Consider the following 23,262-nt stretch of genomic DNA (forward strand, 5'->3'; position numbering starts at 1 on the left):
CAAGAGCACTGTACAACATCATAAACACAAACATCCACATAAAGGTTTACTTTTAAAAAAAATAACAAAAACTATTAGATCAAGGTTGAAGTGGAAAATGAAAACCAAGCTTGAAGATGAAGATTTTGTAAGTTAACAACATCAACTTAGAAGATAGATCATAGACAGAGAGGGAGGAAGGAGGTGCTACTCGCGGTTAGAGTTTTTTTTTTCGAAAGAAATAGATTAGGGCAGAGAGAAGTGAGAGGCAGTTCAACTTTGAGGCAAAAGAAAATGAGAGTTATATATTATCCTGAATGCGGTTCGAGCTCGGACGGTCAACTGGACTGAGGTTACAGCCCGAGCCCGTCCATTTACTTCTCCAGGACCGGTGCGGGTTGTGTCTGAAGCGGATAGCGGGCGCACTGTGGGTACCCGCTCCAGGTTTCGGGCCATCGGTTTTTTTTCCCAGCTCAATTTTCTATTGGTCCTAAAATTAAATTTGATGACTAGGATACTTCAGAGCCTCAAACGACATCTCAAAAATATAATCTCTGATCGAGACATCTTAAAATTGAATGCTTTCACATCATCTTAAGATCTCAATTGAGTTTTGCATTGGAGAGATTTTTTAAGAAAAAAACTCTAAGATACTCTAGACCCAGACTTTCTTTTGTTGAAAGCTAAGATTGAATCTTGCATTGGAGAATGAGAATCCCAAACTCTAAAATTTAGATATTGAGATACTAGGTTATGGTATCAAAAGATTTAAATCAAAGTTAAAATGGCATATATAAGTCTCGAACTTGAGACCCTTCGTGATAACTAACTGACATACTAGATTATGGTATCAAGAGATAATAAACATAATTAAAACGACGCTCTAATCAACTGAGCTAATCTAGTATGTCAGTTGGTTATCGCGGTTCGAGACTTGCATATTCCATTCTAACTTTGATTTAAATCTTTTGATACCATAACCTAGTATCTCAATATCACCACATGTTCTTCGTATCAATCAAATATTCGTTTGTGTTTTGTCACAAAAGGTACATGACACAATAACATAAAAAACAACTATTAATTTTTTTTTTTAAAGTTGAGCACTCTCTAATTGAGTGAGATCTAGAGAAAAAAAAGAAATATATAAAAAACATCTACTTTTTTACTTTTAAAGATTGACGGTTGATTCAGGCCTATTAACTCAGTCGGTTAGAGTATCGTGTTAATAACACGGTTCATAGGTCCTATTGGGGTTTATTTTTTGAATCAAACAATGAACACTCTAAGTTCAATCAATTGGAGACCTTCACATATTGATGATTCTCTAGTTGCCGCCGCTCGTGAAGATGGTTTTCTTAAGATTTGGATAGTCTCACCTAGTAGCGGCCACTTGTGAAGATGGTTATCTTAAGATTTGGATAGTCTCACGTAGTATCTCACTTGGTTAACGGTTGTTCTAATAACGCGAAAGTCACAGACCTGCATAGACCATTCTAATTATATTTTTTTTATATTTTGATACCATAAACTAGTACCTTACTTGGTTAGGACACCTGCTAATAACTCAAAGGTCGCAAGAGCATTCTAATTATGATCTTTCTTTTGATACTATTATCTTGTAACTCAGTTGATTATAGTGTCGTGCTAAAAACGAAGGGTCCCAAGTTCGATACCTGCATAGGCCATTTTAGAGATGATTTTTACTTTTTGATACCATAACCTATTATCTCAATGTTTATGTGCTGTCTTAACAAATTGAGTTTTTGAAAGAGACTACCAACAAAAAATGACAATTGATACTTTGGAAAAGCATTGGATGTACGGTGATGCTACTTTCCCAAGGAGATTGACAAGGGATTTGACATAATGATGAGGTGGATGCCTTTCATAAGTAAGAAAGTGGATGAAAAATTTGTTTAAATTTGATGTGGACGTATGATATATATATATATATATATATGCGCATTAGAGAATGACATTTTTGTATTGTACTACTGAAATAAAAGTTGAATATCTATCTTCTTATGCCACCTCTCATTATACCGATTCAAAAAGAAGATTCACTAATAAAAAAACAAATAATTGAAGATACATTAATTTCTCGACTAGAGACTATCCCTCTACATTTTACTTGTTTCTTCCGGTCACACCCTCGTGACTGAAACTACAGAAATTACTTGAAAGTGAACCTTAAAGTCGGCCTTTTGCCTTTCCACAAAGGAGAGCATTTGGTGGAATGTCGTATTCGTTTTTTAAGTTCTGGATATCAGCCGTTACTTGAAGATAAAATTGTTGTCCAAGGTACTGTCTTGCCCAATTTGCAGATCTTACGTTCCACATCCCTTGATTTTCCACGGACACCAATATAGAAGTCCATGATTTCGGATAAACCTACATATCAAAATACATAATGTACTTCAAGGACAATAAGAAAACATCATCGACAAAAAAAAGGACTTTGAGAATCATCTCTAATTGATATATTTCCAGTTAGTTACCTGCACAGTGTGTCTAGAGTGAGCGTCAACTAGGTTGTACTTTTCTCTTAGGGCCGGATTCCACTTCTTATTACCATAACTGTATTATAAAGAAATTATCATTAGTTATGGAAGAAAATGACTTCTACTAGATCAATAAAAGATATATGCTTATATTTGGCGTACCCGACAACCCAAAAAGCATGACCATCAATATGCCAAGATTGAATTTCCTTCTCATTGTTTTGGAAAACAATTTCGATAAACTCATGGAGGTAAACTTGTATAGCAGAAGTAGATTGGGAAGAAGCGCCATAACTAGGCTTGGTTTGAAGGGTGTTTGTAGTGTAAACTCCAGATATATTGAAATAATCGGCAAGCTTCAGAGGTGTGTCCGGGTTAACGTAGGAATTCCTGTTAACAGCATAACGTAGCTTCCCCTTTATCACAGGAGCTGAGTTTTCTAAGATTATTGTTCTCGATGTCTTTATCTTTCCGTAATGGTATGAACCTTGAGGGTTCGGCCTTGCTGCGTTTGCTGTCAAGTTCCACCTTTGATAAAAGAGCAAAATGAAAAGTCAGATTGAATAACCATGAAGCTAACTTACATGAAAATTATCAAGGATTAATTCTGTCTTAAAACAAGCCACATTGTCTCTGATTTAGGCACCGTCTAGGTTTACATAGCCCAAATCCACATGGACATGGAATAGGGTTTTTTTCCCTAGCATGGGCAACTTACGCCTCCCTAAGCTTCCCCACTTGAATCGTACAGGGGCCAAGGCCACCGGTCAAAACGGCCTAGCTGGAATGAAAGACAAGATGCTAACTTGTAACACAAGTCTAGAAGGTCTTCCTGAGTAACATTCTACTAGTATGTTATGCACCCAATGATCATCGGCTTTCGCGCCTGTGGGCATTCAGGCTCACATATGAGTAATTTCTTCAATTAGTCACAAAATTTATATATGCTTTCATATCAAAAGTCATGAGTACCTGAAGGTTCGGGCTTGTTGCATGGACCACTTAATGTGGTAAGTAGGAGCAAGTGGTAACGGTCCACTAGCTGCGATTTTAGAGTTACTGTAATGTAACACGGCAGTTCTAGTAATAATGGGACTTGTGAAGCGAGTAGAAGCGACGATGAAGTAGTCTTTTGCCGGTTGATCTAAGGTGACAAGAACAGACAGAGACTGACCAACATGTATGTCAAGAGAGGCAAAAAATGTTTGCATTGTATGAGAACCTTCACATTCAACCAGCTTCATCTTATGACCTTGAATTCTAAAATTGATCGAGCTTGACAATCCAATATTTGAGACTCTGAACAAGTAGGTTTTTCCTGAAACAAGATAGTCAATTCACATTGATCGACAATACTCCATGAGAACTAACATTCACACAAAAATTAAAAACTTCTAAACAATTTAGACTAGAGTTCTAATAGTTATGTACCTTGGTCGCCTGTGAAGGTAGAGCCAGCTCGACCGTTTATCAGAAGACCATCCGGCGAAGGAAGAGCTTTCCCTGAGTCCAAATAATCTTGTAACACCTGTGTGAAACGAAATTCAAAACGCGATGAGATTGTAACTTGAAAGAAGGGTCGGAACTAGGAATTTCTATAAAATAAAAATGACTATTGTGTCCCTGAGTGGGACAAGTCATATTCGGACGAGTCGAACTCATACAATGATACAATGAGAAAAACAAACACCAACTTGGCCTATTGAGCACCTATAGTGGATGAGAAACATCACTATCCATGAATGTCATGAGAACAATAAACAGCACCTATAGTGGATGAGAAACATCACTATCCATGAATGTCATGAGAACAATAAACAGCACCTTGAAGGCAAAAGGATGGTTTCATTTGTATACCTTATGGTTAGTCTTGTACCAATCTCCGACGAGTAAGGTGAAATCTGCAGTAGGAAGCGGATAAGGGACGGGGATCACTGATCTAGCATAAACATTAATAGCTCCAAAACCACCAGCTGCTTTATGAAATCGGGTTGATGGGAAATAGGTGAAGGTCCCAATCTGATCTTTGGTTTGCATTTTGTATGTGTAGTTTGAGTTTGGAGGAATTGGACAATTAGTACCCAACACTCCATCTTGCCATGAATTCTTCCTCTGCTTAATCCCATTCCTATTTTCAATCACCACATATCCTTATATTTATCAACACAAACTCTAAACCAAAAAATTAATAATCTTGGTATGGGTACTTATTGGATCAACCACAAAAGAGAATGAAGAAGAAAACAACAATGTTTAGGTTTTAGTTTGAAATAAATCTTGAAACTAAAGCCACATGGGAGAGGGACCTAGACATTATATTCTTGGTTGCTACATCGCCTTTCTCCCATGTGGGTCTATTCTCACACGCCCCCTCACTCTTTGAGCTTAATACGTGGTGTAGCTCTGTTTCCATGTTAAGTTTGTAGTCATCCAACTTAAAACCAATTGGAAATAAGTGGAGAGTACCTAGACATTATATTTTTTTATTGCTAGATCGCCCTTCTCCCATGTGGGAGTATTCTCACATCCTCATTTTATAAACAAGACTAACTATGTTTTAGTGAGAACATTGTACTAAACTGGATTGAGTTATTGTTGGTCTACTAGTTCAAATATCGGATTATTGATTTGTTATTTGAGCAAAATATTGATGTTGCTACAAGATTTTATATCTAACTAGATCACATTACTTTCAAAAGCAGAGAGAGGGAGAGAGAGAGAGACTAACCAAGTTAAGAGGAAAGGCTGATCAAGCTTGTTAATGACATTGATTATAATGTTGTCATTGGTGATAACATCAAATCTAGGACCAGGAAATTGGCCATTGATAAGAATACCCTTCAAAACCAGAAAATAATAGATCTTGTCAATAACATGTATATATATATATATAGAGAGAGAGAGAGAGAGAGGGGGAGAGAGAGAGAGAGGGGGAGAGAGAGAGAGTTATAAACCTGTTGAGGAATTCCAAGAGGAGAAATAGTGCCATAAGTGACAGTCCATGTGAAGAATCTATAAGGATCCTCTGCTTTCACAAGACAAATACTCAAACAAACCAAAACCCCACAAATCAATTCTACAAAATTTGTTATTTTCATCTTTCTACTCAAAAATCTATCAAATCCAAGAAACAAGAAGAAGAGACTCAAATCCAAATCAAATGACAAAATTCAAAATACCCATAAACCCTAACCTAAATCTGAGACCTAAATTTCACAAATTTGTGGTGTAGACGTGTAGTGGATCAAAGCAGTGAAACACCCTTAAATACAGAAACGCGCGGGAATGAGAAATTCTTTAACTAATCACCACTTGCTTCTACTTTCGCTACACATAATTACATCAAAAGTCTGATATAACTATTTTTTGACTAATGCCACGAGTACATGTTCATGTGGTGATTAGTTTTTGTCCATTTGATTCATTAGGTTTGGATCCATCGGGCTCGATTTTGTTCCAGTAATGTGAACGCTTTAAATGACTCGTTCTTGGGAAAATGCCTTCAGATCTTACTCCTCGGAGCATTGGGCTCGATTTTGTTCACCACGTATTGACGTGGGTAACTACACACTCATTATTCAATAGGTATAATCACTTAGAAAAGGCCACGTTGCAATTTTGCCAGCTATTAGAAGATATTTGACGATGAAAATTTCATTCACTAGACATACACTTTGGAGAGAAAATGTTTTGGGGAAGGAGAAAGATTTGGAAAAAGGGCTAAGAACACTGACAATGACAGTTTGTGGCAACCATTACAGATGTAGAGAAGAAATGATGGTGGGACGTTGAGGGAAAGAAAATCAAGACATAAATATTCTTTCTAAAATTTTGTACTCCGGAATTTTTTCTTGTTTTCAAAGTGGCGGCTTTTATTGCACTAATTTTTTCTAGATGGCCCAAAAACCTTCTCCCAACGTAGGCTTCGTCTGGGAGTGCTAATGTAGCATGTTATGGGTAGGAAATAAGCATCCACATGAGCACTCTGAGCAATATTTTGGGTCTTGTAGCACCGTTGAGTTCTCTAACTTGAAAAAAAATTTATCAACAGATGTCGGCGTACATTTCTTTTTTAAGTAGTTCAGTTGTAAAATCTATTTAATTATTAGTTTAAGTATTCTGATGGTTATGGTTTGTTGTCGACTTTTTTTTTCTTACCAGAGACTTCTACTTCGCACCCAAATCTCAAATTAAATCTCGTAACATAGAGTTTCCTTCGCTGTGTATACTTTGCGATTTTACGTTATATAACAAATAAAACAACCACATATTGCAATATTGTTGAGTAACTTAATACACTTTAAGAGAGAGTGAATATAGACTATAAATTATATCATCTTACCAAGATACTTGAGGAATAGAATTTCACCCTTAAATTGGCGGATTGACGAAAAACAATTTTTCCGGATTTAAATTTTACTCTTAAATATAGAGCTTTGTCTAAGAATCTATTTGTTTTGTGTTGTTATTTGAAAACATGTTAAACCAACAATTAAATCCTAAGGGAAGTATGACACTCGACTAAAAAAACCAAATAAGTTCATCAACCTCTATGGTAGATTCGTACTGAATTTGTTTATGTTTTCCGGTGAATATTATATGTTTGAAATCAAAGAACAATAAATTCGACCTTTTAAGATGGTTCACTTATGTTATTGTTTATTAACTAGAATGTTACCTTCCCCATATAAATGTTTCCGATTTAGCTTCATGGTCGAGTACATGTTTGTTCTGTTAAAAACACTGGGTGGTGATTAAATTTGGACATTTGAGATTAAATACGAAAAAAAAAAAACTCACTTGAACTATTATATATTATCATTATTTATATTATAAAAGAAAACTTCAAACAAAGATGTATATCGTCAATATAGAGAAGACACGATACCATTTGATACCGGGGAGTGAGCTAAGGAAAGTGGGAAATAGCAAGTGGAAATTAATTTGTAGGAATCGTCCTTAAACTCTGGTTGTTTTCCATAGTTGACTAGTCTCTCTCATTCTCACATGCTGAGTGAATCTGAATTTAGTTCAGATTTAATGGGTGCCTTATGTTCATTAAAATTAACCTAGATTTTAGGTCAAAAGTTATGAGAATCTTTAAGCTACTCCACTATTTTCACTGATAAACAATTGACAGGATCCAAAATTTTAGTTGTTGTATCATCCCGCCTACATCTGATTGGTGCTTAAATTGGTAATTGTTGTCATTAAGAATTTTAGATTTAAAAAGTTTTGTCAATTGATTGTGGTACCCCTTGCTTTACACGCTTAGACCTAGTGCACTACCACCAAACCAAGTAAGTTCCAAGTACCACCAAGTTAGTTCAAACTTCCTTGACGAGATTACTTGCCAAATATTCTTTAGTGCTCACCTCTGTAAATCGAACGAAAATTGACATTCTAAAACAAGTGACTCGAGTAATTTCAGGCCTTGAGTTAGATTACAAATCTGACTTGGAAGAAATACGGACACTACTTTCTTCTCATGGTAACGAACAAACAGTGGTAGTTGTATGATGTTCCAATCTTTCTTTTTAAATACTTAACAGAACCGAGTGGAAATAGATGTTGGAATTGGTACCTAATTCAAAAGCAACTGGACCGGTGTTTCCTTAATTTGAGGGACTTAGATTCGTCAGAATCTCGAGCAAGACGTCTCGTTGAATTCGTCTCGTCGAACTCTTTAATTTAGACCTAAATTTTGTCCAAATCCAATTCCATATGAATGAGTTATTACCAAATTAGATTGGTATGAGTACTACTAACTCTGAAGCGGGATTTTGAGTTAATACCACATCTATGATGTTGGAGAAGTATTATTTCCTTATATAGACTCTTTCATATATTTATGGTATGTTCGTTGAAATGGAAAGGTGGTTTTGCGTGGTGAAAACCGTGCGGCGTGGGCGAATGAGCGTTTAAGGGTGCATTGGGCGTTTAAGGGTGCATTGGGCGCTTTAGAGGTGCACACACTTTGTACTTACGCATCGTGGCGAGGAGCGATCAGAGCATTTCATTTTACCGTCATAGAATTGATCCGAAGGTCAGGATGTTTGGCGCCCTTAAGATAGATCCATTGAGAATCTAACGGTGGGCATTCAGTGCACGAGCTCTAGATAAATCAGTTGAGATCTGATGATCAAGAGTGCACCCGAAAGCCAACATCAAATATGACTGTTAGGAAGCATCCATTCGTCTATAAGCACATGCCTGAAGTGTTTCCAATACTCCTGTACATACCAAACAGAATTCATCAAATAAGATACGAAAATATTTTTAGCTTTTAAAAAGTTACATGAGCATTTACAGTTTTAAGAAGTCACTTTCATCTGTTGTTCTTACTTTTTTTTCGAAGTTCGCACGCTTTCAGAAAAAATGATATACTCTTAGTCGTCACGCTGAAAGGTATAACCGTTGTATCCTGGGAGACAAACATCTGACTGGTTTTAGTACTAATACCAGGGTGTTCACTGTCTTAAGGAAAGAGACGACTCGACTCGGCTTTCTCTCTCTAACCTTCTAATTAGTCTCTTTTTTAAATTATGTTAGTTTTCCTTTTATTCGGTTTCCAAAACAATAAATTTTTAGACATAAAAATCATAAGGTGGTATCTGAATTTATTCCGAAAGACACTAAAAAGTGTAACCCTGTTTTCATCAAGACAGGAAGATCTGGTTCTTGGATTTTCATAATACCAGAAGAACAACAATAGATTTATCAAATCATCATTTAATTATTGATTAATGTGTTGTTTGTTGGGTATTTCATTAATTGGGTGGTGAATCCACACTTGTATTTGCTAGTCAAGATTTTTTATTTTGCTAAGTTAGCACATGGGTTGCGTCAACCACTAGAGAAGAGATGACTCTCAAAGTCCACTTCTCTTTACAACCCAAAATTCCACATAGTAGGACTAGTAAACTAGTTAGTCTTTATAATAGGTTGTTTGACACCCTATACTGTAAACAACTAAGAGTAGAGAAGGGTTCCCACACGCGCGGACATAAACACGCGCTACGACCGGGCTTGAGGCCCGGGTTTAGAATAAAATAAACTCCTTTTGCTACCTGGAGTAATTTTATTTTGACTCAAACTCTGTGTAACAAAAATTTGTGGGATAAGCACAATCTGTTTCCGAGTTTATCTCCAACACCCCTATCTTTACTACCACGTTTTCTATTTCGGTCTAGTCTTCCTCTGTGGCTATATATAGTGGTCGAATTTAATAAAGAAGACATGCAAAAATCAGCTCATCTTCTTCAGTTTACTGAGTTCTTTTTATTATCTCCGATGTTGTCCTTTTCAGTGCGAGAAGAAAACAATAGCGACTGCAAATCCTTGGGGAGTGACCGGATTAGACAATTTGCACCGAGGTTGTTTTGAAATCACTGTCCAGGCAGTGGTCTCCATACCACGACACAAAAAATTATATTCTTATTCTTTGATTTCTCCACTGATCTTTTATTATATTTCCAACATTGTCCTCCTTAATTATAGTACAGTTTCATATCGGAGGCGCGGAGAGATTATAACTTCTAGTGGAGTCGCTTTCAAATGGGTTATTCCTGCACTCTCTGTCATATTGATGAGGTCGTTGAAAGGAGTTTCAAAATCGAACCCGTGTACTAAAGGAGCTAGCATTAGGCGCAACATTTGAGGGCGAAACCAAAGGGCATGCTCTTCTACCTGACCTAAACGGAAGAAGTTCATAATTCTTTCCTCTAACATCAAATTCCTTGTGGGTTGTGAGAAATCTCTCTGGCCTGAATTCTAATGGGTCAGACCACAGGCGGAATCAGGATTTTGACTTATACAGGGTTAAGTTTTAACTCTACGTAAATGTAAATTTTCACATTTATGTATAAGTATTATATATTGCATAAAAAAAATGTATAAGTATTATATCTTTGCCTAGGCACTTTAGGAGCTTCTGACATTTTGTCTTAAATATTAGTAATCAATATGGATCCAATTTCAACTAAACATGAATCAACACTTAACAACAATAGTTAATTTCATGAATCAACTAAACAGAATTTTCAATAATTTTAGTTTGTAAGAAAATACAAATTAAAATGATGATATTTTGATGACGCAGCGGAAAAACTGATAAAAAGCCTTAGAACTCCGTCTAAAGACTATTGAACCGAAATTGATAACAAGAATACTAAAATACTGAATTTTATTGATTGAATGAATGACTGAAACAACTTCTAAGCCCTCATTATATAGACTTAGGGTTTCCTAATCTTGGTCAAACTCCAATAGAAAGTCCTAAAAATAAAATACTAGAATAGTAGTAATCCTAAACTGAAAATAATTACCAAAAATAGAAAAAAAACTAGTAAAAGTCCGTTTTGAGGCCCTAAACGATGGAATTTGCCCCTCAAAGTGGGTCCGTTGTGGCAAAGCTACAACGAATGACCGGAACGCTATTTCGGACCATCCCTCAAAATTTCGTCCAATTCCGACACCCGTAGCTTCGATTTTGGCCGTTTTAGTCTGTAACCCTTGTATTTGGCCGCTTCGATCTCATCCATGTATTTCTCGGCCAATTCCTCTACATCATTTGACCTACACAACCATTTCTTCAAGTCTTTCATTAATTAGTGGTGGTTAATTTCATCTGTTTCCTCAATGTACAAATATTTCATAAGTCATTGCTTGTGTGATGGTGGAATTTATCCTCTTTTTCTTTTATATTCTTTCACCAATACCTAACAACAATAGTTAAATCTTCCAAATAGTTTTTGGTGTTCAAAGTTCCCCACTTTGACAACAATGGAAGCAAGCTCTAAGGAATTTGAGAGGATCAATATATGAAACTAAAGTTTGTCAATTGATGAGATGATCGGTTCCGATTTTGAAGTTTTGTCTTGTGTTGGTCACCTTAACTATATAAACGTCTTGTTGGGATAATTCCACATTGGTTGTAGAAGAAGCAGGGGGAGAGTTTATAAGTGTAGGAAAAACCTTACCTGTTGAGCTAGATTTAGAGGCGAGAGATCCCAAAATCACCCAACACGAGTATCAGAGCCCTTGTATAACAAGTCTCGGCCTAAGGGGAGATTGTTGAGATAATCGAACATTGGTTGTGGAAGGGGCAAGAGGTGAATTTATAAGTGTGGGAAAAAGCTTAGAGCTAACTTTTGGAGTGAGAGAGGCCCAAGACCACCCAACACGTCCTAGTCCAACTTAACTACTTGTGACGTCCTAGTCCTACCCATTGTGTGAGGGGGGAGATTGTTGGGATAATCCATGTATTTCATAGAGGCATCTCCAACAATGTATAATTCTAAGAACATAGAAGATCATGCTAATCTTCTTTGTAGGGCTCCAACAATTTACAACCCTACCAACTGAGGTAACTCTCTTGAACATTCATCAATCATCACCCATATTATTTAGGTTAAATATTTAGAAAAAAAAAAAGAGTTAATTCTTTTATTGTTTTACAAATCAGCAAGAAGAAGACATATCTATTGATCCATCTTCTTCAATGAATTAGTGTGGGTTCTCACAAGATCGTCTAGAAACATCTCTTACTGTCCCGTTAATGGTTATTTTCAATCTTTGGTTTTGTTTTTTCCGACCGACAAGCAGGCATATATCTATTGATCTATCTTCTTCAATGAATTACAGTAGGTTCTCACCAGAAATGTCTCGAAACATCTCTTATGTTCCGTTAAATGGTCATCTCGATCCTTGTTTTCTTCCTTGTTTTATGCATTAATAAACAGACATAAATCTATTGATCTTCAACAGACACCAGGAGGTTCTCCCCATGAAACATGAAATATATATAGATGTGACTGATCAAGAAGATGAAAGATCACAGTCATATATACGTGTCCCTCTTTTCGACTAATTAGATGTGAAGTTTTGCTATATTAATTTACATGTAGCTCCATATATGATGCAACAACTTAATAGAAGTTTCATGTTGATTGAAACAAGTGAGGAGTTAAGACAGCAGCATGTGATTATGTTGAGCCCACCATGCATGTAAAATGTTCTCCACCACCACTTCCTTTCATACCCTAACTAGCCTTTCAATCTCTCCCTCCTTTTTTCTTTGTGTGAATGTGTGTTTGTGTGTTTGTGTGTGTGTGTATATATATATATGGTTAGGTATAGTTGCACATACCATCTCATTCTAGCTAGCTACTTGTATTCAAATCAAGTTTAAAGGCATTAAACTTTTCTCCTTTTTGATCATACCAAACCCATTGCTATAGCAAGTTACATATGGGTATCCATTTGCCTGCGATAATTCACGTTAAGAAAATCCTTCAACGGTCGCTTTCTAAAGGAAAAAATGATATTCCGAAAGGTCATTTTGCCGTTTATGTTGGTGGGGATCAGTTCAAGAAGAGATTTGTGCTTCCAATATCCTACTTGAACCATCCTTCATTCCAAGATCTCTTAAGTCGAGCTGAGGAAGAATTTGGATTTGATCATCCAATGGGTGGCCTTACAATTCCATGTAATGAAGATGATTTCCTCGATCTCACTTCTCGTTTAAGTACTAGTTCCCCTTGAAGTGTCAAACAAAATATTTTGAAAATTGGGGAACCCTATTTTTACTTATTTTCGAAAATGTAAATATAAACTCAATAACTAAAAGAGCCTGTGCCACGGCCTCTCACTGATGGTCTTATGTAGCCGTTGTTGAAAAGTGCCATTGAATATAAATAGTACTATTTCTTTTCTTTATTGGTTGAATGCTCAATGGATTTGGGCTTGGAGATAGACATGCAAAAACACTCACATTTTTAAGAAAAAAAAGGTAGTATAGACTTACATGATGCATGCTAGAAAGCACCTAATGGAACACAACATCCTACATAAAAAGCATTCACCGTTACACGTTGGACATTATAGTCTTCCGATAATTCAACATTAACATTTGAAGAAAAGTTCTCGAAGTACTTAGTTGGCATTCGGCATCCCACACAGATTAATCATGGCTTTGACAGACATAATAACTCTTTCTATGGACGACTAGAAGATGCATAGAAAATTAGAAACTAGCTAGTCATTATCTTTTCCGATATGAAATTCACTTTGGTAATTTGTTTAAACAACCACAGTTTTTATTTGATTGTGGGCTTATCTATGATAAAAAAAAATGTGGCTGATCATAATTCTTGTTGGTGACTGATGTTAATTTACATGAAAGAAGTTGTTCATAGTTTAATTATTTAACACATGTTGGGCCTCATGTTACAAATAAAATGTCTATAAGCCAATCGACCTGACTGCTACTTACCTATTAGTGGAACTGTTGTCTTTTCAATGACGAAACTGTGGCGAATTACAGAAATCATCTTAACGGAATCTCATTCTGTATTATGGCTAGTTTTAATTAGTTGGATGTTCAATCCAACTGTATGAAATTAAAACTCGAATGTGTTGTGTTGATATATATATATATATATATATATATATATATATATATAGCCAGAGACAGGAGAAAAGTCTGCTAATGTTATATTACAATCTTCTTGCCACCTTCATTGATGTACAAATGACTAAATTAAGAAGAAAAATAAAATAATGTAGCTCTTGAACAGGTGTTGTCTTCGAAATTCTTCGAATATACGAAGGAAAATTTGTCAATCTATATCTACTTGTGTTTTACTCAACTCTTGAACAGGTTGTCTTGAGGTTCTTATCTAGGTTAATCAGTGTTCTTGTTCGACAAACGTATCTATTTCACAAACATTAAAATTGAGAAGTGAGGTTGATGAAGTCATCTTCGGTACAGGGAATGGTAAGACCACCCGTCGGATGATCAAATCCAAACTCTTCCTCAGCCCGACTTAACAATTCTTGGAAAGAAGAATGGTTCAAGTATGATATTGGAACCACAAATCTCTTCTTGAATTGCGTCTCCCCAACATACACACCAATATGACCTTTTGGGATGTCCATTGTATCTGGTTGTAGTTGTTGTTTACGTAAAAGAGATTTAACTCTAAGGATCTTGTTTGGTTGAACAATTCTTGGCAAATTGAAACCCATTTCTCAGATGAACAATTGAAATTTTTAGCTAGAGATCTCTCAAAGAAAAGGTAGATACTTAGAGAAATGGAGACTTCACAGTGCAGATGCTGAGTTTGTTGGATGAAAGGGTTAGATGAGTATATGGTTTTATATGATGTATTCTAATAAGTAGTAGGGCATAGTCACATGAGAGTTCACATGGTTTTGCCTTCCATGAAATGCTAAATAACTCATTTAAGTTTTTCCGCAACCAGATACTTTGACTCTGTTTCAAAGGCATTGAACACCACGACAAGTACGACTGTGAAAACAAGTCGTCCTACATTATAATTGTGAAAGACAATATGCCTATAATCAAATAGACAAGCGTCGTCTTCATTTACTATTTCTCTTCTTCGGATTTATATTTGATTGTTATATATCTGCAGACATAGTAGGGCATAATGCTGACTACCAGTGAATACAACTCTAATTACTCACAAGTTCCAACCACCCACTAATGATATGAGGATGATAACAAATCCATGTGAGCTCTTAATGAGAGAAATGGTATTCTTCTCAACAGAGAACCCCACTATTTTTCCACCAGACATTTTGAACAATCTTGTCCTTGTTATACAATCTTGATATGAACTATGTGCATGAGAGCATCCATATACCTGCTAAAATTGCAATGACCACAAACTAGCTAGAAAAGAATTAATGTTTGATATGTGAAAGGAAACAATACCATGTGATTACCACATGAGATTTGGTCCCTATAGCCTACCGAAAGACCCGCCCTAGCTAGCTGCCTAGGCAAATGTTTCTTCATCACTCTTTTCATTTCAATATTAGCCAATCACCCCAAAACTTCTATCTTCTTTTTCTCTCAACTTCCATTTCTCCTATATATACACACACATTGTAAAGTACTTAGCATCCAACACAAAGTTTTGATATCTGCAAGTCAACTGTTTTGAGAAACATTAGTCATTCATCTGCCTCTCTTTCTTCTCCTTTTATCATCTCAATTAAGTGATAATGGGTATCCTTTTACCTTCAAAGATACTTCGACGCTCTTTCTCATCTAAAAGATCATCAAATGATATACGTAAAGGACACTTTACAGTATATGTGGGAGAAACTCAATTCAAGAAGAAATTTTTTGTTCCAATCTCCTATTTGAGTGATTCGTCATTTCAAGACCTCTTAGGTCGAGCAGAGGAAGAATTTGGGTTTGATCATCCCACTAGTGGCCTATCTATTCCTTGCGACGAAAATGAGTTCATTGATATTATTTCCCGTTTAAATAGCGTATGATTAAAGATGAATGAGAGAGTGAAATCTCTCAAATTTTGTAAAGTTAGATATCTCAGAAATCTCGTGTAAATAGTTACATACTCTATTTTTGAATGAAAAATATACGTTATCCATCAAAAGGAAAAATTACGTTATCCATCAAACAATTAAAAGTTCTCCTTCTTTAATCTTAGTTTTGCTGTGTAACTTACTATGTCTTTGAAGTTTAAATTATCCAAATTAACTGAATAAACCGTCAACAAAACCCTAACTCCCTTCGAGGAAAGAGGAACTTTGGAAGCCAAAACCCAATTGCGTTCTTGACAAATAAACCTTAAAAATTTATATATGGGTTTTTTAATAAGCGTATCTCTAATGGGACACTCAAACTCTAAAACTTAGAGATTTTGTTAAAAAAGATCTTCTCCATTGAAACACTTTGTTTGACACTACACTACTACAGGATGATGTGGAGGTATTTAATATAGAGAAACTTTAAAATTAGAGTGTCTTCTTGAGACTCTCTAAGTGCCACCCTGAAATTTTAACCAATAAAAAAGTATGTTTTTTAACTAATTTTTTCTTATTGAATTCAAGAGTGACATGTGTATTAAGTTGAGCGATTTTAGAGATCTCTATTGGTGAATGTTTAGAGTGTCTCTATTTTAACACTTGGGAAACAGAATATAAATACACTTCACAACTAGGATCTTTAGTGTTTTTATTAGAGTGTCCCACTGGAGATGCTCTAAGGTAATAGAAGTCGAAGCCAAACTGAAGGAGGAAGACGAAACTGACTTCAAGTAGAGAACAGAGATCTATTAGATAAGTTTCTAATGTTAACTATATTGTTTTTAAATATCTTGAATTTCTATCTTTTATATAAGTTTCTATATAGTATGAGTTACATACATTATAAAGGAGAAAGTATAGGCGCTCCTCATTTTTACTCAGGCTCGCTTTCTCTCTTCGCGCCCCACGGACTAGGTGAGCCAACAACACTTGGCTGGAGTGGTAAGAGGTTTAGTCTTCGACCCTCTAGGTCTCGGATTCGAGGCACGTTGAGCCATACAAAAAAAAAAAGTCTGAGGGCGCTTGTAGTGGGTAATCTGTGTTGAACTTAAACCCTAATAGAAGATGTGTTGTGAATCAAATCACACCTATCCAATCCCCATAGCAATATCGACAACAAGGAGAAAAAGATTAGAATTTGTAGTAATTTGTTCTTTCCTTCAGTATCTAACGTTGATACCGATTTATTTACTTTCAAGAACAGTCTCACAGTTACACACGACTCACAATTTTAGTATTGTCATTGATCTAAACCCTTATTTTGATAATACCCACTATTGTACATTAGCAGTTAATTATGATGCAGTTGGTGATACTAGATTTTGAAAAGATGAATTAATACATTATAAAGATGAACTTCGAACGCGTGAAGTTGATATATTCTCAGAACTATATTGAGATGAGAGGAACTTTTACTAACTCAATTTGAATAAACACGAAAATGAAGCTTTTGCTATACATGTCTTGTTACAATATTTCTGCCACCTTTATTGGTGTGTGTGTATCAGGTGAAGAAACAAGAAAAATAGAAGTAATCGATTTTTAATAGTGCAATTAGTACTACAAGTAGTGTACTCAGTGTATCTACTTAAGCTTTACCCAACTCTGTAAAAGGTTGTCTTTAAGGTTGTTAACTATGTTAGTCTTCTTGATCGATGAATCTCTTTTTTCACAAACAAGTCAATTGAGAAGTGATGAAGTCGTCATGGGTACATGGAATGGTAAGACCACCCATTGGATGATCGAACCCAAACTCTTCCTCGGCTCGACTTAGCAATTCTTGGAATGAAGGATGGTTCAAGTATGATGATTGGAACCACAAATCTCTTCTTGACTTCCTGGCTCTCTCCAACATATACACCAATGTGACCTTTCTGGATATCGATTGTATCTGGATATAGTTGTTGTTTACCTACAAGAGATTTGACTCTGAGGAAATTCTTTGTTTGAACAATTCTTGGCAAATAAAAACCCATTTTGTAGAAAAAGAATTGGAGCTGTAAGAGGTCTAAAATAAAAGGTTGTTTTTTTTTATTTTTATTTTTTGTAGAGAAAAATAAAAGGTTGTTGATAGAAGAAATTGAAACTTCACAAACTGAGAATTGGAGATAAAAGGGTCACTTGAATCTCCTTTTATATCATCCTGACCTTTAGTAGGGTATAGTTAGTTGTGAGTTCACATGGGTTATCCTTTTAAATGACTGGTTCTCATGGCATCTCTTTTCATGATGATGGTTGATTTTTTTCCGCGACCAGATATAATGACGCTGTCCAAATCGTACCGAGCATACAAATAAGTGTGACCGTGACATCGAGCCCTACGTTATAATGGTGATTGGCAAGTGTTGTAGGAAGGTTCAGCCTTGAGTTTGAATCATCAACCATCTATGGGCCTACTGTTTCTTCACCAGCTATACTGATGGATTTGGGAATCAAGGACAACTCCATGTGAGCACTTAATGCAATTTGTTGAGCATAAGTGAGTAAAAGAAGGTCAAGGTCAGAATCAGGTTGGGCCATCAGCTGTAGTACAAGTGATCATGGTAGGGCACAATGTGTTTAGTACAACTATGAGAAAGGAAGCAATGTCATGTGATTACACATCATTTCCTTACCACTCATTTCATTTCAATAACATTACCCACCAAATTAACATCTATCTTCTTTCTCTCTCTCTAATCATCCTGCTCTTCTATATATACACCCAAAATCATAAGTATTTGGCATCCAACACAGTTTTCTTATCTGCAACTGAACTCATTTGACTTGAGAAACTTAAACTCATTTTCTTCTCCTTCTTTAATTTCCTATCTTAGTTTAAGTTATAATGGGTATCCGTCTACCTTCAAAGTTACTTCGACGCTCTTCTTCATCCAAAGGATCAAATGAAATCATCCCTAAAGGATACTTCACAGTTTATGTTGGAGAAACCCAATTCAAGAAGAGATTTGTACTTCCAATTTCTCACTTGAATCATTCTTCATTCCAAGACCTCTTAAGTCGAGCGGAGGAAGAATTTGGGTTTGATCATCCTACCGGTGGCCTTACAATTCCTTGTGACGAGGACACATTTGTTGATCTCATCACTCGATTAAATGCCTTATGATTTTGGTCGAAAGGGACAACCGAATATCTACAATTTTGTAACTTTAGATATGGAACTTTAGACGACGTAAATCTCTTGTAAATATTATACTTTTGTCTGAAATCTGAGAGTTAAAAGGAATGAAAGGATACATTATAAGTCAAATTATTAAAAATTCTGATGTACTTTAAATTCTTATCATGCCTCGATCTCATATTTGATGTTCAAATGCATAGTACTGAGGCAGTGTGTTATGTGAAAAAAGGACACCTACTATAGTTCAAATCATCCAAATTAACCGAATAAACGGTATGCAAAACCATAAGTCCATAACCCCCATTTTAGTCGAAAAATTCAATCTCTTACGAATAGGAGATGTCCAAGAAGACATGGTGGAGATCAGTCGAATATAGTGGATTCACCCGAAAATCATACTGTTCCAAGACCTGGTAGAATTAGGTACATTACAATAAAAGGGTAGCATCTTCTTTTTCCTTCAGTATCATGCCAATTGCAATGGCACCTTATTGAGTCCTTTCCAGAACATGTTTATATGAAATCCCTTCTGCCGCCACTTTGAGCCACGGGGTTGCCCCATTTTTGCAACGTTTTGCCGTCACTTCTGGTGACAGTTTCTCGTCAGTTTTGGTGAGTTTCTACCATCTGCTTCTGTGTTGGTTCTGCCAATTTTTGGCGACGCTCGGTTCCCAATCGAGGGTTGGTTTTGGGGCACTTGTGTAGAGGTTTTATAGCGTGCCTTCGTGGCGCTTCGGCATGCTCTTTGGACAGGTTATTGTGATGGATGGACAACAAAGACAACAGCCAAAACTCACATTTGGTTAGTGAAAATGCAGTTAGTGACAGCGGATTTTTGGTTAGTTTTCCCTTTCGATTAGATTTTTTTCAAAACAATGAAAGAATACATTGATCATAACAAAATGGCGGAACAATATTGTGTCAAGTTATAGATATAAAAGTTGGTCGTCAAATCTAAGCCTATGAACTAAAAACCAGTTGGAATAAAGAATGTATTATTATGATACATATATATTCACAAGTATTTCGGAACGGAGGAAATTTTGCTCACATTTGAAGAAACACTAAATTTCAAAATGTAATTAAGCTTTTGTTATGGTTTATTACAATCTTCTTTCAATCTAAACTCATGTCTCAATTCAAGAAAAAAGGTTATTGAATCTGTCAATCTATCTCTACTTGTCCTATAATCAACTCTTAAACAGGTTATCTTGCGGTTCTTATACGTCTAGGTTAGTCTTCTTAATATACAAATCTCTATTTTCACAAACAATTAGTTGAATTGAGAAGTGAGATTGATGAAGTCATCTTCGCCACATGGTAATACCACCCATTGGATGATTAAACTCAAACTCTTCCTCGGCTCGACTTAGTAGCTCTTGGAAAGACAGATGGTTCAAATATGATATTGGAACCACAAACCTCTTCTTTACTTTCTGGCTCTCTCCAACATATACACTTATGTGACCTTTTGGGATGTCGATTAATGTTGTCGAATCCACTTGTTGTTTACTAGCTATAAGAGATTTAACTCTAAGAAACTTGTTTGTTTGAACAATCCTTGGCAAATGAAAACCCATTTTCTAGATGAGAAAATGAAATTTTAAGAGATCTGAAAGAAAGTTACTGATTAAAGAAATGGAGTCTTAAGAATTGAGATGAGTTTGTTGGAGTGAAAAGGTTTGGATAAGTATATCCTTTTATATAAGATGCCATTGTAAGAAGTAATAGGGCTACATCTGAGTTCACATGATTTTTGCTATCCATGAAATGCTAATTGAATGACATTGGCCCTCTTGTCTCATAGATGGTTAATTGTTATAGCGACTCTGTTCCAAAGCTACCGGACAACATGACTAGTACGAATATGACTACGAACCCGACATTAGAATTGTGAAAGATAACATATATGTCTATAATCAACTAGGCGAGATTAGATCACAAGCATGTGAGGTGTTGTAAGCCAGAGCCAACGAGAGGCCGTTGCAGATGTTGGACCCATGAAATGTATATTGTTGTATATCTGCAATAATGGTAGGACATAATATGATACATCCAACCAATGATGATATAAGGAAGGTATCAAAGCCATGTGAGCTCTTAATGTGAGAAATGTCCCTCAACAGAGAGCCCCACCTTGTCCAGACAAATGTTTCTTCACCACTCTTATCATTTCAATAATATTTCTCACAACATTGAATACTTCTATTTTCTTTCTCTTTCTCATCATCCATTTCTTCTATATATATACACCCATTTGCAAGTACTTGGCATTCAACTCAAACTCTTCTTATCTGCAACTCAACTCATTTGAGAAACTTTAGTCATTCTTCCTCTTCTTTTTTGTCATCTTAATTAAGGACTAATGGGTATCCGTTTGCCTTCAAAGATACTTCGGCGGTCTTTTTCATCAAAAGGATCAAATGATATTCCAAAAGGACACTTCACAGTTTATGTAGGTGAAACTCAACTCAAGAAGAAATTTGTAATTCCAATCTCCTACTTGAATCATTCTTCATTCCAACACCTTCTAAGTCGAGCTGAGGAAGAATTTGGATTTGATCATCCGACTGGTGGCCTTTCAATTCCTTGCGATGAAGAATCATTCGTTGATCTCATTTCTCGGTTAAATGCCTCATAATTTTAGCCAAAATAGACAAAATTATCTATATACACAATTTTGTAGCACTAGACATCTTTAATCTCATGTAAATATTTAGTCTTTTTGTAAGATATTGATGGAAATGAATGGAGAACAAATTCTATCTACAACAATATTGTCCTTCAAATTTCAAAAATTCTGTTTTTTTTTTTAATATGTTTCTTTCAGTCTTTCTCGAATTTGCATGTTAACTCTCGTAAACAAATCAAAGTAATACAAAAGATTACTCTTGGAGCCAGTGATCTGTTAACCTCTCCGTGGCGGATTAGGTATTAAAACTCATGTTAGTTCATCAAATAATGGATGATTCTTTCTTGTTTGCTTAGGTAGTAATTACATGGAACACAATATGATCTTCTAAAGTTAAATTAAAATGGTCTTGTACCTTTTGTTGTTTTTTACTATTAGTGGGAATTGATTAAATTTCATCTCTTGTTTCGATGTTATATCAGTTTTTGTTGAAAGTGTCTTGAATACGGGTTGATACTTAACTCGGTTTGCGACCTGCGAAACCGCTCTTAATGAAATTTTGGCCCGACCCGTTTGACTTATCTGTGCAACCTGCCGAAGCAGGGCTGATGTCCAGAGCTTATCTTCAGGGTTGGCCGAAGCAGGGCTGATCCTCATCGCCTGTATGGCAGCACTTCTGTTTATAATGGGTATCCTAGAGATATCTTTGTAACTTGTTCTTCATTCATAGTGGAAATCATCGCGCCATTGTTCGGAGTAGGTCTAATAAATTGAACCACGTAAATCTCTTGCGTTTTGTGTGATTATTTACTTTTTTTTACTACTTTTCTTGGTAGTTTGTTCTTCGTCATAACATTTGTGATATTGCAGATACTGTAATAGGTTGAATTGCTTTTTTCATGTTACATATACGTTACTATGTTGCTTCTCTGTATAATTTATCTTGGCTGAAAACGGTTCAAAGTAAATATTGAGATATGGAAGATATATTGGATATGGTGACTACTAATATACAAGATATGGAAGATATCGGAAGATACAAAATATATGAGACGGATCGAGATGAAGAGATCCGACGATAAAAGAAGAGGCCAAGATATATGAAGATCAGAAGATATATTCATATATTCAAGATATCTCTTATATTGTATTCTTTCATAACTAAACTTAGGAAACTTAGGAAACTAGATAACCCAAATCACTCTATAAATATGAGTTGGGTTACAGAGTTTAAATCATCGAGTTATCAAGTTAAGTAACCGATCAACCCCACATACAATTGTATGTGGTGATTATTAATAATGAAAGTATTTCTCCGTGGATGTAGGTCTTGAGTATCTGACCGAACCACGTTAAACATCGTGTCTTTCATTTTATGTTCATATCTCCGATTATCATATAATCGTGATTTTAATAGTAAACTTATCTGCGCATACTGCATACATGGGAGGTCCGGATATAATTGGTACCTAATCCAGAGTATCTAAAATCTGTTAGAATTAAACAAGACAACTAACAGTTCTCATTTTGAACAAACATTGTAAATTTGTAATTCAAGATTTAATTGAGCTTTCACAATGTTGTATTACAATCTTCCTACTTTTCTCTTGTGGGTAATCTAGGGAAGAAAGAAGAAGAAAAAAAATGATTGAAAAGCACAA

The 23,262-nt window shown here is 35.7% G+C and overlaps 4 protein-coding genes and 1 long non-coding RNA gene across 5 annotated transcripts in view; 2 read left to right on the forward strand and 3 right to left on the reverse strand.

Annotated features, from left to right (window-relative positions):
- Positions 1-1,960: 1,960 nt before the first annotated feature.
- Positions 1,961-5,764, reverse strand: LOC147545141 (protein SKU5 SIMILAR 14-like). The gene is made up of 8 exons (XM_086634752.1): positions 5,438-5,764; positions 5,212-5,321; positions 4,341-4,611; positions 3,915-4,011; positions 3,456-3,801; positions 2,646-3,011; positions 2,481-2,559; positions 1,961-2,373 (listed from the first exon to the last, which is right to left on the reverse strand). The coding sequence occupies exons 1-8, from the start codon at positions 5,579-5,581 to the stop codon at positions 2,173-2,175; spliced, it is 1,614 nt and encodes a 537-aa protein (XP_086490878.1). The 5' UTR covers positions 5,582-5,764; the 3' UTR covers positions 1,961-2,172.
- Positions 5,765-12,620: 6,856 nt separating this feature from the next.
- Positions 12,621-13,200, forward strand: LOC147545142 (auxin-responsive protein SAUR24-like). The gene has a single exon (XM_086634753.1). The coding sequence runs from the start codon at positions 12,735-12,737 to the stop codon at positions 13,026-13,028; it is 294 nt and encodes a 97-aa protein (XP_086490879.1). The 5' UTR covers positions 12,621-12,734; the 3' UTR covers positions 13,029-13,200.
- A 780-nt stretch (positions 13,201-13,980) lies between these two features.
- LOC147545143 (auxin-responsive protein SAUR20-like) lies at positions 13,981-14,781 on the reverse strand. Its single transcript, XM_086634754.1, has one exon. It carries the CDS (start codon positions 14,511-14,513, stop codon positions 14,214-14,216), a length of 300 nt encoding a protein of 99 aa, XP_086490880.1. The 5' UTR covers positions 14,514-14,781; the 3' UTR covers positions 13,981-14,213.
- A 1,707-nt stretch (positions 14,782-16,488) lies between these two features.
- On the forward strand, positions 16,489-19,108 carry LOC147545144 (uncharacterized). The gene is made up of 2 exons (XR_015239704.1): positions 16,489-17,868; positions 17,912-19,108. It is a non-coding gene; the product is annotated as an uncharacterized LOC147545144 (long non-coding RNA).
- Positions 19,109-22,692: 3,584 nt separating this feature from the next.
- Positions 22,693-23,262, reverse strand: part of LOC147545145 (filament-like plant protein 4) — a 28,563-nt gene continuing 27,993 nt past the window's right edge. The window contains exon 6 of the transcript XR_015239701.1: positions 22,693-23,027. The gene's annotated coding sequence lies outside the window, so the exon portion shown is untranslated. The remainder of the gene's footprint in view (positions 23,028-23,262) is intronic.

Source organism: Eschscholzia californica, unplaced genomic scaffold (assembly GCF_041429995.1).
Source record: "Eschscholzia californica isolate CP2 unplaced genomic scaffold, dmEscCali1.0.p SCAF_4, whole genome shotgun sequence".
NCBI classification, from domain to species: domain Eukaryota; kingdom Viridiplantae; phylum Streptophyta; class Magnoliopsida; order Ranunculales; family Papaveraceae; genus Eschscholzia; species Eschscholzia californica.

Bases quoted from the DNA above. Each gene is read 5' to 3' on its own strand.
- LOC147545143 (XM_086634754.1), bottom strand. From the start codon at position 14,513: ATGGGTTTCAATTTGCCAAGAATTGTTCAACCAAACAAGATCCTTAGA.
- LOC147545142 (XM_086634753.1), top strand. From the start codon at position 12,735: ATGGGTATCCATTTGCCTGCGATAATTCACGTTAAGAAAATCCTTCAA.
- LOC147545141 (XM_086634752.1), bottom strand. From the start codon at position 5,581: ATGAAAATAACAAATTTTGTAGAATTGATTTGTGGGGTTTTGGTTTGT. The intron at 3,802-3,914 runs GTACATAACTAT...ATCTTGTTTCAG, and splicing joins TACCTTCACAGGCGACCAAG to GAAAAACCTACTTGTTCAGA. The intron at 3,012-3,455 runs GTACTCATGACT...CTTTTATCAAAG, and splicing joins CAACAAGCCCGAACCTTCAG to GTGGAACTTGACAGCAAACG.